Consider the following 16,811-nt stretch of genomic DNA (forward strand, 5'->3'; position numbering starts at 1 on the left):
ATCATATAATGGAGTGGTGTGGTAACCTATGAAACTGAACTTTGCTCTTTTGTCTGAAAGAGCTTGAAGTAATTGTATTATGTCAAAATGGAATCTGAATGTGTGCCAACTTATTAATGAAGCCCTGCACCCATAGCAGCAATGCTGTGACTGTGCTCCCAAATGGTTGTCTGTAGACAGCTTCAATACACACAAGTGAAGCTCTATAAATCTCATGCAAACAGGAAGCAGCGTGGACAATATTCCATATCAGAGAATGAAAGGCTGCATATGGTGCTCAGTTATAACAGCTGAGCTTAAAAAAAAAAACTGCTGCTTTGCATTTCACTGAATCTAAAACCAAAAAATTACCCAGAAAAGAGCATCTATGGTAAATATTGTTTTTACTATGAAATTCTGTTTATTATCCTCTGGAATCAAAGACTGCCAATCCAAACAATAGTCAATGTTTGCTTTCAGAGCAGTAAAAATATATTGTTTTTCTTTTTTTAATCATATTTGTTTTTCCCCCAACTATATCAGTGTTTTTAACTAAGAGGACTATGAAATGTGTCAAATAACATATTAAGAGGAAAATAATATTCCAGGTCAGGTTGTAGGTATTGTACTATGCAATAATGCTAGACTGGGAAACACTTACAGATTGCTCTGCCCATTGCAAGGATTTCTTTGGACTAACAATGTGATGTACTGTCAAATCTATATATTACAGAAACAAATGGTTGAAAACACACTTAAAAACAACAGCTGATGATAGCCCAATAGATAAATGTCCATACAACAAGTTCCCACTACAGGTAGGTTTGTCTGTTATCATAGCCTCAGAGCACATTTTAATATTAAACACTCCTTTATGCCCATGACACCCTTACCTTCTGCTTTAAAACACTAGTGGGCCCCTGGCAGACCCCAGCAGCCCCTCAGACCCAACAAATAGGCAGTAGTACAGTCCCAGCTAGGGTTGCCTGGTTTTCAAAAGGGCTGCCCGGGTCAAAACCTCCTACTCAGTTTCCCAAATTAGGAGAACCGGGTAACTATGACGTGGAGATCGGGCAATCACTGATCATTGTGTCATAGCCCCACACGTGATGCCATAGTTCTGCCTCCTTTATTTTTTATTTTTTGCAGAGTGCATTAATAAATGCACCATCTTGAACTGTCAAGACCCACTTTTTTCCTAGCTGGCCTTGTATTATTTTAAACGTGCAAGACTAGATAAGCAAGAAATGGTACGTAAACAGGGAGTCTGACCCCTGAGGATCACCCCATAGTCACTAGCATGCAGTTTACTTCACATAATAATAAATGAAGGGGACCAGTAGCTTTCTAAGCTGCAGCACTGTATTTAACAAATCCCACAAAATCCAAAGCAATTCTTTATTACAATTTTTTTGTAAACATATTCTGTATAGTTATTTATGCAGTATCCCCAAAATCTCCCATAGCTTAGCTTCATATCTACCAAAACCATGAGGTATACAGGAATCAAAGAAGAGATACATTTAAAAAAAAAAAAAAGCAGTATGATATTTAGATAACGGGTGAAACTATATATATTTTTTCATTAATACGGTTAATATATGTTTTAGTAGGAGTTTTTAATGATAGTTTATAATGTGTTAAAATATCAGACACATTTTTAGTGCAGGACCGTGTGATTTACTTTCCTTTTTTTGCCTTCAACCCCCTGTTTCTTCATACCATCCCAAAACCCCTGCTCAAAGTTTGGCTTTAGCAATGTTTAGCAGCTGGGCCAAGCTACCAGGGAATGATAATGACCTTAGAAATCTGCTGTTAGCTCGACAACAATAGGGTGCTCAGTCTTGTGGAAAATTGTGTTCATCAGCTAACTCTGCTCAGTTACTAATTGACATTGCCAAATATTTTAAGAACAATTGGAATGCAAAAGAAAAAATAAGTATATTTTAATCCCTATATTTATTTTTTCCCAGAGATCTTTGGCTTACTTGGGCTATGCCTTTGGGCTGTACTGATATTGGGGAGAAAGGGGTGTATAAAAATAAACAAGAGATGTACCATATAATGCTGAAAGAGAAATCTTTTCTTACCTGTGGCAAGGGAGTTGATACAGTAAGATGCAATAAGAATTTTAGCCAAATAGGGTAAATTCACAAGATTTAAAATTAAGCTTTCTAGAATTGTAGTATGTTTTTGAAAAATCACTAAAATTCCATGTATATTAGGATAAATGAGTCTACCTATGGAACAATAAATCAAATTTAGATGTTTAAAATTAAATATATATTTAAATACCTCACAGCATTTGTGACAATGCTGTGAGATTGGTTAAATAATGTGCACAATTGAGTAATTAATACAAGGTAAAGAATAAGGCCATGCCTGCATGTATGTCATTTCATAAGGATACATGGCCAAATCCTCAAAATTGTTGTTGCATGGTTGTATCTGCGTTATTGTAATTGATACTGCCTGCAAATAAATTGGGCAAAATCTTAATCAAAGATGTGATGGGGGTCAACATACATGAGATCCTCGCCAAACGAGTGGATCTTCTCCCGATATGTCCACCTAAGGTGGCCAACATAGGGCTAGTTCTTACATTGGCCCACTGAATTACAACGACGGGTATAGGAGCCATCAGACCGATGGCCGCATTAATGAGCCAATGTAGTCCCCATCCAACAGAAAAATCAAACCCGCCCAATCGAAACCTGTCCAGATATCGATGGGGGAAGATAAGCTGAATCCGAATCGGTCTAAAGCGCTCAAATCGGTTTAAATCTGCCTGTGTATGGCCAGTCTTATTCTATCCTACATTTCAGCTATTTTCTAGTCTGTTTCCACAGATGGAAACATTTTAGATATTTTATACAGAGCTAAACAAAGCTTCAGATTCATATAAATACATGACAAATCAGAGAATCCTGCCACCATATTGGTTTCAGAGAAGCCATACACATGTTTTGATCAGGCATACCTTCACCAGCATGTATTTTGTACCTGATTGTTGGTATTATAACTGCAGGTTAATTAACAATAGAAATATCAGTAACCATCAACAATTGTACAGAAAAGTGCTGCCAAAAAAAGCCTGCAAAGCCCCCCTGACACTACTGTATGTTGCTATTCATTCACACAGTAGTTGGCTAAGAATGATGGGATAGTCTAACAATAGGCGGCTGCTGGACACCCCTATACTATCATTTTATTGCTATTTTAATAAATCGGCTGTGAATATTCACCAGGCTATGACATACCATGCCTATTTTGGAGTATATTTCTTTTGACAAAATCTCAGTAATTAGAAGAGTGATATTCTGTGCATTATTTAACTTTTTATCTACAGAAATCAAGTGTTAGTGCCTTTAAAAGCTTTCATTGTTTCAGAGAGCAAAACTGCATTTTTTTCCGGATCACTGCTGTCATTTTCCAATGTTCACTGATTCATACATCTTTTTATTCTCAATACAAACAGTTGCATACCACAAGAGTGCAGGCAGTGACAGTCACACCATTTGGCAATAACTGTTTGATTACAGCTAGCCTTGACCCTTCCTCTTCCAAGCCCCAGCTAGTCATTTTTGCTCTGTTTCCAGTCCTTCTTTTCAAAGCATGGCATCACGTAACAAAGCTTCAACTGCTGCTCATTGTAAAGTTTTTCTGGAGAATATTTTGAGTGCTGCCAAAAAAAAAGGAGGGGGTATCACAAATTCAAAACTACTATCATGTTAAAAGCACTAGCTAAGGAGAAGGATTCCCCGCTTAGATTAAAAAAAAGGAGTTTCTCAGGCCCTTGTGACCTGGTTTTATAAAAGGAAGAAAGGGAAAGAGCAGTGATACAAATTATGTCTTTTATAAAGAGACTGGGAATTCATTCTATTTCAGAAATTCCTAAGTTACTTAATTTTGCAAGACCTGTTTTATTCTGGCATTTAATGGATGTTCTATATTGCACACTTAAAAAGGTGCACTTACAGCACAAAACACAGAATCAACACAACTCACAAAATTAGCCATTAAAGCCAGATTTATATCCAAAGAGAATACAAGAACAATCATCAATATGTACTGAGAAAAACAAAATTATATTGTGTGCGGAGTGTTAGAAACTGCCCATAGAAATTAACAAGATCCCAAAACAATACTAATTAACAAAAATGGAGTACTAAATATTATCAAGGCTGAGTTTTTATATGAGCATGACAGGATTCATAAACACCTTTCAAGCAGGCACAAAATATATAACTGATTTATTCACTTACAACTATATTGCATTGGTAAATATAGGTATATTATATTCAGTATTTCCATCTCATTGCTCATGAGAAAAGAAACAATAGTTTAACAGAGATTGTACTGGAGGCAGGATGAGGTTGAATGTTTGGGTGCCCTAGCACCAAAGGCTCACTATGGAATGCAAAGAACAAAAAGTGGGTGGTAATTTTAGTTGCAAAGACTACATTTCACTGGAGACAATACAGCACCATTATGAAAAAGAACAATTTAACATGGTAAACATTGTCTAAGGCTTTAATTGCCTTTAAATATTGGAGCCATTTTTGCAGCAAATCTTATCACATACAGTAACCGATGAGGTTTGGTTATGTGCTCACATGCAGTGAACAATTCAATTTCTATGTAGGCCCCTAAAGTCAGAGTTATACTAATTAACAATGCAATATCCTAGCATAAGAGTTTATGTTCTTTAGCTAACTATCTACCCACGTATGTATGAATGTATATTTCAAAGTGCCAAAAGAGCAATAATACATTGTAAAACTCTCCCCTATCACTTCCCTACTAACCTGGAAACATAACACTATTTTACTTTCCCTTTAACCTTCTGGCTCCCCTCTCCATATGCTACTTTGCCATCCAAGGCATCCAACCTACAGTCTGAGAACTTCTGTGCTATACCCCTGAAGCAGAACAATTCAGCCATGCATTTCATCGATTCGTGACCTCTGAGGCAGTGTGTAAAGTGCAAAGAACCTGCCCAGTGCAATCATTATTTGCACTTTCCCCAATGCCTTTGTATATTGCAGAATTTCCACTGCCTTTTGTGCTCTTGACGCTAGCATTCAGTGGTTCCATGCAGTGCCGTGAGTGTAGACTCTACAGCATAGAATGGGCTGCGTTAATCATGTGTTCTCTTGCCAGTCTTCTTAAATAACCTCAAATATCTTTATATGAGCTTTGTCACTGCAGGAGTGGTGAAATATTTTTAATAATACTTCTAGATATATTATCACCTAGATAAATGAAAACTTTTATAGACATACTACACAATATAGAACACTACAGATATTTCCACCAATATCTGCATCATTTATGCTTACATCTGGATTATCTGTTATGCAGTAAACAAGCTTCTACCAGTAAAGCAAAGTAACCACTGCAGCTATGCAAACCAAAGTTGTCTATTTAAGCTGTATCAATGGGATGAATGCACTGTAACAGAGCAGCAATCACCGATCCCCTCCCTGATGTTTTTTGCCCATTTAATGAATGGAAGGGTCAGCACTGAACTGGGCTATAACTAAGTGGTGTGCTGTTGCAAAGGGTCATAATAGATAATCGAGTTTGTTTGTGTAGCTGCATGGAGCACAGCTGTTTGGGTGCATCATGGGGCACCATAACAACCCAATGTTAATCATTGGATCTGCTACAGAATGAAGGGATGAATACTGATAACTCATCAACACTGGGAAGAAGACTTCATGAAATATATTGATTAGCAGGTTACTGTATGAAAGATACATGTGTTTCAAACCTTAATTTATGTTGTCATATATGTAGCGTGTATAAACTGATAAACATTGTTGTGGTTATCTTTTACTTGTTATAATTAATGTGTTTATTTAGTCACTATGTGTAGAAAACACAGGAAACACAATAATGACCCTACAATAAATGTAAAAAAAAAACTAAAAACAATACCATTCTGCTTATGACTCTAATCCCACAATACCTTGCACAGTTCTGTAATGAGCGTGCACTAAGGGAATTGAAGTTGTGGCCTGAGGGGAGGACAAGCAGTGCAGGTGATAGAAAGGGAAAGACAGATACTAATTTCTGTTAATTTTATTTACAAATCATTTTAGAACCACTAAAAATATATAATACATATTAAGTTGCTTTAAATTACATATATTCTCATTTTATTTTATTTATTTATTTCATTTGGTTGGGATTACCCTTTAACATTTAGCCTTTAAAATGTAAAAATTCTCTTATGGGTTAGATACTGGCCTTTTAAGTAAGCCTGAAAAGAAACAGGTTAAAATGCCAGCTGACCTTCAGGGGCAAATTTTTTAAAATCCAAACTGATGAATTCTGATGGGTTCCCAGCAGTTCGATTTTTATCCCAGTTATTAACACTTTCCTGACAGTGTGTATAGCAAAATGGCACATTGATCAAAGTCTTTTGCTTCTAAAATGCATCACTTTGTCAGAATTGATTAGACTGTGTTGAACTAAACTCAAGTCCTTTGCTGTTGGGTGTTAGGGTTTAACAGCAGTGCTGAACACCTAGGGGCACATTTACAAAAGCACGAACGCACGAGCGTTCATGCGAACACTCCAAGCGTAATTTCGCCGATTTTTTCAGGCGTCCGCCGAACCTTTTCGTACGGCGCACGACTTTTTCGGACGTTTGCACGAAAAAATCGGAAAGGTTTTACCTCTGTTTACAATTGTTCAGTACGAAAATTTCGTGACTTTCGGATCGCCAATACGATATTATCGTGATTAATACGATTTTTTCGTAAGCATTTTCGTGATATTTGCAATCTTACGAAATTTTCGTTTCCAATACGATTTTTTCCCATTCATGATTCGGATTCTTGGATTAGTAAATGTGCCCCCTAAAGATTTGATATGTCCCTAAAAAGATGGCAATGCCTTTCTATGGGAGACAGAACTGGTAAAAATAGCTGTTACTTCAAATCAGTAGGAACACTGGAAAATAATTTGTAAACCAGAACTGCTAGTTATTTTTCTTCCATGCAGCAAAAATATAGAGAGGGATCATAAATCTGCCCCTAATTGTTTTCATATAATAAACTACAGATATTGACTTATTCCAGTTGCTGTCTATTCTCTGTTTAACATTTTTCTAAAATGTATGTTTTCAGAATGAATTTATTTCAAGTCCCTGCTCCCTAAAGTGTTGTGCAGTTTAATACTTTAGTTGCTGCCATTTCTCAGCAGCAGCACGAAGTGTGACACTAAACTGAAAGAGTGGCTCTGTGACAGACTGTACTAGGAGCATGCTCTGTAAGGATAGAAACTAAGGTGCCAAACTGTAACAGTCTGCAACCTGACATACTGAGCTGTAACTGACAACAATAGGGCCGATTCACTAAAGTGCGTTAAAAAGTGCGCTATTTATAGCATGCGTTAAAATTTTTATTGTGTCTAATTTTTTGTGTCTTAACGCACGATTCACTAAAAGTATATTTGCGTTAATTTAGACGCGATGCTGCATGCGTTATTTAAGTTGCGAAGACTATTTTTGTGTGGTATTTGACGGATCACGTGCTAATCAACGCATCGCGCACAAATAGTCGTCGAGTGCGAAAAAACACACGCCATATTAGCCATACACACCATTACTTTCGTAAAACTACTTTTATGAAAATGACCATTTCCCTGCAAACTGGTGGCTGCATCACTGTAGGGCCAACACATACTTGAATAAATAACACTGCAAAGTCCATATTTTATTGCCAAAAGCTCATTAACTGCACTTTTCTATAATTACCGCCTGTCTCAAGTAGGTGTTATTTTTCGCACAGACAAATGCGATATTTAGCGCGTCTAAGTGTTTGTGAATCATGTGTTAGTATTATTTCTGTGCGCAAATTAACGCAAAGCGGTAAAATTAATGCATGCGGTAGCGTGTAATTTAATGCATGCGATATGCGACTTGACACATGCGATAATACTTTAGCGAATTGCGTGTTTTTTTCACATTTTAATGCAAAAAAGCATGCTATATGCGTTATTGCACTTTAGTGAATCAACCCTAATGTGTTTTGTGCACCTTTAAAATATACATCCTGAAATAACCCTAGCAAATGTATATCCAACAATTTTCAATACTTTATAGTTAACCTATGGAAGAAATGAAATCATAAAAGAAATGTGCTGTTTCACTACAATGTACCTGCTACTTTATACTTCCCATGTTAAATATTCATTGAAGACAAAAGATAGCAAGGCATATTACCAAGAGCAGCCTGCAACAGACCTTTAACAGTGGGCATGAAATGCCTAAAGGTTCCTCAAACTGTCTCTCATTTTCTAGTCTTAATGGATGATTGCAGAAATCAATGTTGCCATTAGTAACAGTATATTTGGTATGGCACAATTTCCTCCTTTGTTAGGCTTGCACAATGATTACAGTATTAGGAGAAGCTCATTTTTCTAAATATGCAATAAAGTACTAATTTCAATATAATGATATTGTGTGAGCAGCTTTAGCAGTACAGGATCTACATTATAGATCTGGGATTTTTGAATTCTTGGTCACAGGCAGACAGAACAGATTCCCAGTTTGAAAAAATGAAAATATACAGGACAGAAGATTACAAGTTATGATATATTATAAATGGTCAATTTTACAGGCTAAAAAGCAGGGGTGGCCTTTACACCAACGGGATTAGAGCACTGATATCTCAGATGTTTTATTGCAATATACAAGGGAGCCACACTATCTTACCCCAGGGCAATTTAGACACTCATAACGATTTTTCAAAAATATTCTACAGGACATGGATAAATTAATGCATCAAAATAAACTTCGGTAATGGAAAAAAGTAGCAATTATCAATTAGCATCATCTATACTAGACCCCTAGAAGTGTTAAACTATGGGGTAGAAAATGTCTGATAATAAACATATATTTCAATTTTTAGATGCATAGTAAATGCTAAGTTATGTATGCTAAGTTAGGTTAATTTAAAACCATAATTGCAGGTAAAGGATGCACCTAACTTAATTCTCATATGAATTGCATCTAAGAGTTATTTTCTCTGTCAGAAATCCAGCTTTGCAGCCTATAATTAACCTTGTTTACATGAAGGTGCATTTTTTAACAATGAATAGTGAATCAAAGAAATTAAATGTTAGTACCTTCTTGTGGAGATTGTAATAGCCTATTGTCACTTCAAGTAGCATGATGTGAGTTGTTAAAGTGAAACCACTAACACCCCCAAACCAATCCTCTACTTTAATCCTTTGGTTGGGGCAGCACTGCCATAACTTTTAACACCCTTCACCCCAAAATGGAGGGAAAGGTAACAGATATTTTTCTCATTTCCTCAATTTACAAATTTCTCCACTTTCTGTGAGGTGTGAACAAAACAGTATGAGGAATCAGCTGAAAAGAGGGATTGTTATTATTGATGTGTGGGTCGACAAATAGTCAACCCACACCTGACCCTAACCCGCTTGCACCCAACTCGGCCTGGATATCTACATCTATTTATAGACCCCCATTTGACCCGTGTATCTCTGATGTCATGGAGGGGGCGGTGCAGGTGCCTATAAATAGATGCTGCCGGAGGTGGAAGCAGAGCTCAGTTAAGTCTTGGGTGGGGAGCTTGGTCCGAACTCACCCCTGACCCACTTCTGCTGTGAAAAGGTGAGGCTGAATCCGCAGGTCCCACAGGTTTCAGGGCAGCCCACACATCACTACTTGCAATCTTTCAGTTGTCATGCTTGTGCTTACTTTGAGGAATGTAAATATAAAATGTGATAAGCTAAATGTAATTTTTCCAAGGTGTATTGTTCCATACCTGATGAAGATGGTGATGAAGGATGAGGACTGTCTTCCTGTGCACTTCCTGCCTGTGATAATGCTCCACCGTTCCCACTCTCTTCAGTAATGTTGGATGAACCTGGGGTTGTAGATCTGCTCATGGACTGAGATTCTTGGTCACTCCCTGATCCCCGTCGCTCTTCAAGGCTCATCTGAATAGCCTCTTCATCTTCTTTTCTTTCTCTTTTGTGCACTCGTGAGTGGACAACAACCTGGTGATATGTCCTGAAAACCCTCCCACAGTCAGGGCACTCAGTTGGTTTATCTTTTAAGCTTCCATGACTTTGCATATTATAGTCTAGCTGGTTCATATTATGTGACAGGTAATCTCTGGTACTTTCTAATAGGTCTAATTTGGATGGCACATCTCTATGACTGCACATTTTAGAACTATGAAGTAGATTACTTTGCATTTTCTGTTTAGAACCATCAGCTCCTACTATGATGTATTCTCTCTTATCTTTATCAAAGAGAACACCAGCATTAACTAAAGTATCATCATGATTGCGTTGCATCTGCTGCTCTTTAGATAAAAAGCCATGCTCCATAGCCATTCCTCTTGCCATAAGCTGCCAAGCCTGATAGCTATTGACTGGATCCATCTCTGCAGCTTTAGCTGCTGCTTGTAATCGTTCGATACAGCTAGATTTTAGAGGTGGCACCAGGTTGAGTGAGCCAATTATCGAATGTTTCTCGCTATCTGTCATACTATGGCCTATGCCAGAAATCGGTGAAAGCAATTTTCCAAGAACTTCTTTTTCTTTTAAAGGAAGGTCATTTTTGTTATACATGTGACTGTGGTCACTTAAGCTTGCTTTATCTGAAGACATGAAACCACTCTGTAAGCAAGTTATGTATCTGGAATACAAATTTGCATGTGCCTCTTGTGACACGCTGCTCATGGACACAGGAACCTCTGCTTCATTTGGAGATTTGTTCTTTACAGATAGCTTGTTAAGGTGAACTTTCATGTGATTTTTCAGAAACCAAGGTTCCTTGAATCGTCTACCACATATTTGACAACAGTGTTCAAAAGAATCTTTGTGCTTCCTCATGTGACCCTTCAGAAACCACGCCTGACTGAAAACTTGCCCACAAACCTCACACCGAAACTCACTGTTCGACTGTTCTCCATTGCCACTTGACCCTTGGCCTTGCACTGATTCTGCTGTTATATGAGCCTTTTCAACATGACTAATCAACTCTTCCTCTTGAGAGGCAGCAAAATCACAAAGTGTACACTTGTAAGGCTTGTGCAATATTCGTATATGTCGATCAAGTTCCTCACGTTTCTTAAATTTTCCTTTACAAAATGTGCACCTGAATCCAGTTGTTGGAGTGGCTGCTTCCTCATGGACAAGTGTGGGCTTTGGAGAGGGTGCTTTGCTGGAAAGATCAGAAGTATTATTATTCGCTGGTACAGATACATGACAGTTAGATAAAGAAGATTGCTGTAAGTGCTGCTGTGGCTTCACATCAAGTCTAGGCTGATGTAAGCTGTTTTTCATCTGTTTGTCTCTTAAAATTGCTCTTTCTTCTAGCTCATGCAAAAGTCTGTTTTCTTCTCTGACTCTTCCACGGCCTTTGCCAAGATTTCCAAGTTTGTGGGTGCGCAGGTGAATTTTCAGATTACCTTTTTGAGCAGCTCTATGATCACAATATGGACATTTGAAGGGTTTCTCCCCAGTATGAGTACGCATGTGAAGAGATAAAATACTATTGAAACGGAAACGTTTACCACACAATGGGCAAGGATATTTTCTATTTTTTCTTGCATCATCCTCTATGTCGCTCATCTGGGACATAATGCCAAGGTTTTGTCCATTTAAAAATTGCTGAAGATCAACCCTTCCATTAAGACCACTGTCAACATCACGATTCAGCTGGTTGGCTAACAAAGCCATTTGATTGCTGATTGGTTGATTTGCCATTGACACATGACTTTTTTCTTCTATTGTAGCTCCTGATTTTTCTTCTGTTTTCTGATGATTCTGAAGCTCTGGGAAGGCATGACTGAGCTGGGAAGTTATCTGATGCAACTTCTGACTCATTGAATACTGGCCATTGATCAAAGTGCTGTTAAGATGTGTGTCAACTTCAGGCACAGCTGATGAAACTCCAAGGCACAAACTAGCTTCTTCCATCCCTAAAAAGAAATAAAAGAACAGGAATATGATATTAGAAGATAGAAAAATGTATAAAAAAATACAAATATCAACATTTCACACACATATGCAGCTCTCCAAGGAATAGTACTAAAAAATGAACTAAGGATTGCATATTAATTAATCTAATAAAAAGGTCACTATACTAAAATTAAACTAAAGCTATTTATATAATACCTTCATTTCCCACAGTGCTTTATGGCATATGGGGCAAATCTGACAGGTGCAGTTAACCAGTGCAGTTATTAGTAGCAAGCAATCAGGTTTAACTTGCAGTGGACTAAACTAATTGATTTGTTGGTTCTAGTAACTGCACTAGTGTCATTTTACATCTCTGTTAGTTAATTAGACTTTTGATGTTTTATATATATATATTTTATTATTATTATTATTATTATTATATAACAGTGATGGCCAATGGTAGATTTACTCAAGTTCTGTCTGCCAGGTATAGTTACCTTAATAAAGTACCACTCTCTGTTCAACCATTATCTTTTTACATATATTCTTTTTTCTTAATCATTTTCACATAGTCTCTCCATGATAACTAATTTGCCAGTACCACTAATATTTTGACTTATGCCAGGATGCTATCTTAAGGTCATACTTGTCAGATATATAAAGTACACATTTGTATGTATAGTCCACATGACTAAATTCTACAAAAATGAAAAATATATATTGAGCTCTCAAACCAAGAAGCCAAACAGGTTACTTCAGTGAGACTGGATTTCCCCTTTAAATGACAAAAAGGCAGTTGCAAGCCTTTAATTACATGCTTTAAATAAACATAAGACTGTCATGTGAACTTAGAAGTTTTCTGTCACTGCCTAAATAAATTAGTGCAATAACGTATAAACAGGGAGTGAGTTAATATACAAATACATTATAAAAAATTCTTACAATATTTGCAGAGCCCATAGCCACTTTGGCATGCAATAAAACATGATAATGTTTTGAATAAAAATAAAAGGACACGCTTTCCAACAATAAAAAGGATTTTGCTTTAGTCAACAAAAAGTGCAGTAATATCTCATTAAGCTGATTAGTATGCTGCTTAGAAACAGTACTAGGTGCTGTAACACATGATTATAATCATAAAAATCCTTCAGTGTTTGCAAGTAAGCATTAACAAGGTATATTACATTTTAAGAAGATGGACTAGTGGATCTGCAAAACCTATATGAATTTAACCTGCAAAATATTAATAAAAAAAATGTAATAAAATGTATGTAGAACACAAAGATATAAGCAGTCACAGAGATGATCTAGTTGTTAATGTTGTCATGGAAAAATGACAGAATTAATGTTGTCACTGACAAACTGACAGCATCAATTAGAAATATATAAAATGAACTGGAACAAAGGATTAGTTTCTGAGGTACATTCTAGAGATAATCTTAGAATATGTCAGATGTACTACATTTTTTAATCATAATTAGCCTCAAATTGTCATTCTGGTAGTACCATAACTATTCAGAAGGGATGCAAAAAATATTTCAGTGATTATTCTGTAGGAAATATTATTGGTACACAAATTCATTATTGGAAAAATAATACTCCCCCGCGAGGGAGTGTTATTCAACTTTTTTTTTTTTTTTAGAAACCCAGCTTCCCAACACACATTCATTCACCATTGTACACAATCAGGGAAAACATAGAACACATTTATTTTCGAGTTTGAGAATTCAAGTTTGTCGCTTATTTATTAATAAGGAAAACTTGTTAGAATAAAAAACAAGTTCAAAGTTTTCAAGTTTACAAGCTCGAAAACTCTGTGTTTGAGAATATGGCTTGACTTTGCTTATTACAACTCCCATTAACTTCTACAGCAAGTCTTTAGATGGCATAATTTTACATTCGAGTTTTCGGGTTTTTTTGCACTTAATAAATACCAGACAAATACCATAGATTCGAGTTTTTAAGCCATAACTTGAAGCGCAAAAACTTGAATGGAGAAAAAAAATCAAACCCAAATAACCACCCTAATATCAGTATATTCATCATCTTCAAAAACACATGAGGCCAAAATTTTTATTAATATTTTTGTTTCAGTATTCTGTGGTATTTAAGTAAGTAGAAATGTTAAATCTGAGAATACAGATATGCCAGATATTTATATGGAATGCAATGGTATGTACCCACCCAATCAGAGAGAGTATTGACAAAAATATATTGAGGTAAAATATGAATTTGGGGGATCAATACAACTTGTTCCAATAAATCTTCAAATAATGACAGGTATTCTTGCTGTTCTAATTGTTGTCTCAAGGAGTATTGTGTTATGGAATCATGGCACAACAGGGTCACAACTACAGTATCACAATAAAAGGGTCAGTAGGTATCATAGGGATTTTTTTAATTGTCACTCAATGGCCTTCCTAATAAATCTACCTTAATTCCCGTATACAGTTCATATTTTTAATACTGCTGTTTCACAAATAAGTCAATGATGACTCAAAAAATCTGCTTTAGGGTGTGTAGTGGAAATTTGGATGAAAGTAGAAAAAGATCAACATAAAGGCCAGCACTAATTATCGCAAAACCCCAATACTCCCAAATACAAATCTTTCATGCCGCAGTATAGTTGAATTCCAAGTTACTGCACAGCATGCATCAAATGTAATGTTCAGCAACAGCTGAAGGCCTTAGGTTGGACATCCCATGCTATACACTTCATTTGAACTGTATGGTCTCTCACATTCAATGATGTGCACTGGTTTAACTTTTAAGGTAATAGAAAGATATTTGAAAGTTGTTGGTTTGGGACACAGGCAGAGGACTCCTAGAAATAGTATTAAGTCTTTGACATACTTCAGCCCATCAAGCATAAGCAGTAAGGAGTTAAACAAACATGCATGCTCTGTATGAGAGGCTTAATATTACCAACTAAAGAATAAAGCAATCATTTAACCAGTGTTCTCATAATACATCTAGCATAACAAACACACAAAATGCTCAGATGCTTTGCAAAAATGATGACTAAAGTATAACAGTTAATACAACTCTCCTGTGAAAATTTCCTTTCTAAATTTCATCCTGTAACTGTTTAATGAAGGTTGTTGCTGCAAGAATAAAACACTCCTGATCAGAAACATAGAGAATCGGAGTACAGAACCTTTTCAGGGTCATTAAACAGCTGTAAACATTATTACAAAAATAAACCAGAGATTTCATGCTTACAATTTAGCCCTGAGCTTGGCATGCTGAACAACTAATCTCCAATCTCTTACAATCAGTACTGGTGACATTTTGGCATCTAAATACATAACATCATTAATATTACTGAGGTGGGCATGATCCTTATTAATACACAGGCTTTGAGGTGTTAGACTGGTATGTTCATTTCTCATTAAGAGGGGGAGTGAGCAGCTTTTGTAGGCAAAAGTATTATTTTAATAAAATGGCCAGCCTTTTTAGCAATTGATTACATTGTAAGGTCCCTATAAAAAATTCTAGTTAGGAAAATCAAATGCACACCCTTTTTCTGGCATCACATAAGAAGCATGATACAGGTGTTAAAGCAGTAGTGAGACCCATAATTGCTTAGGGCCCCAAAAATGTTAAATACTGTTTAGTATATTATATGGGGTCCTAAATGTTCCATTGTATAGAATCAAATCAGGAAAAGTTGCCAACCTTTTATGTTTCATAATATCATAAATGCATAAACTCCTTGGACTTTACACTTATTAATGTAGCCTTGGACTCCACATATGGCCCACTGGGATGTTCATGTTTTAAAAGCCTATTGTAATGCTGTTTTGCTAAAACATGCATATAGGAAGAAGCACATAGAAAGCAGATATGGCAGATATAGTTTTATATTCTTTCTCCAATAAAAATTATTGAAACTTAGTTTTATATTCTTTCTTTAAGAATTAGTTAAGCAAAGTTATTGTCCTTATTGGAAGCATTCTTTGCACAATAAAGAACTCCTTAAAGGAGAAGGAAAGGCTAAGTCACTTGGGGGTGCCAAAATGTTAGGCACCCCCAAGTGACTTTAATCGCTTACCTTATACCCCGGGCTGGTGCCCCTGTTAGGAGAAAACCGCACCAGCCTGGGGTAGCTGCGAGCATGGCCTCCTCTTCCTTCTTTGCAAAAAAGTCGGCTTTTCACTCTACTGCGCATGCGCCAGCCCATGGATTTTGACAACAGAAGGCAGAAGGAAGCGCTCACTGCAGGTACCCCAGGCTGGTGCGGTTTTCTTCTAACAGGGGCACCGGAGTAAAAGGTAAGCGATTAAAGTCACTTAGGTTCCTAAAATTTTGGCACCCCCAAGTGACTTAGCCTTTCCTTCTCCTTTAAACAGTTCTCATTTACAGTATTAAGGGGCAGATTTATCAAAATGTGAGTTTAGAGCTTAATACATAAAAACTCACCTATTCATTTCTATGGGAGTTTATGAATGGGTGAAAGTTAGCGTTAACCATTTGATAAAAAAATTCCCATAGGAATGAATAAAACATGGGTGAGTTTTTATGTATTAAGCTCTAAGTTCACATTTCGATAACCCATGATCGTACTGGCAATTGCACTGTTATGAATATCACACAAGGCTTAGGTTTAAGGAACTATTTAAGTAGAACCCATAAGTTATAAAATAAGTTGGATAAAATGGCAAACCTTTCATCAGGCCTATTAAAATTCGCTAGCTTTTTGTGACATTATTTTAATCATGTTAAACTGTTGGTCAGTCTCCTGCCAGTTCCTAGTGATTTTGGCCAATTGACATTGTTATTTTTTGTGTCTCCATTATCAGCTACTTGGCATAGTATATATTAACTATAACACCATGTGGCTTATATGCTAGTTCCTTGTGAATTATACCAACATG

General features: G+C 36.5%; 1 protein-coding gene across 6 annotated transcripts in view; it reads right to left on the minus strand.

Annotated features, from left to right (window-relative positions):
* znf536 (zinc finger protein 536) overlaps positions 1 to 16,811 on the minus strand; it is a 242,912-nt gene that overhangs the window by 59,054 nt on the left and 167,047 nt on the right. For all 6 annotated transcript variants that reach the window (XM_031900813.1, XM_031900816.1, XM_012962268.3 and 3 more), the window contains one exon: positions 9,786 to 11,954. In XM_031900813.1, coding sequence (XP_031756673.1) covers positions 9,786 to 11,954 — 2,169 coding nt within the window. The remainder of the gene's footprint in view (positions 1 to 9,785; positions 11,955 to 16,811) is intronic.

The sequence above is a fragment of the Xenopus tropicalis genome, chromosome 4, assembly GCF_000004195.4.
Source record: "Xenopus tropicalis strain Nigerian chromosome 4, UCB_Xtro_10.0, whole genome shotgun sequence".
Lineage (NCBI taxonomy): Eukaryota > Metazoa > Chordata > Amphibia > Anura > Pipidae > Xenopus > Xenopus tropicalis.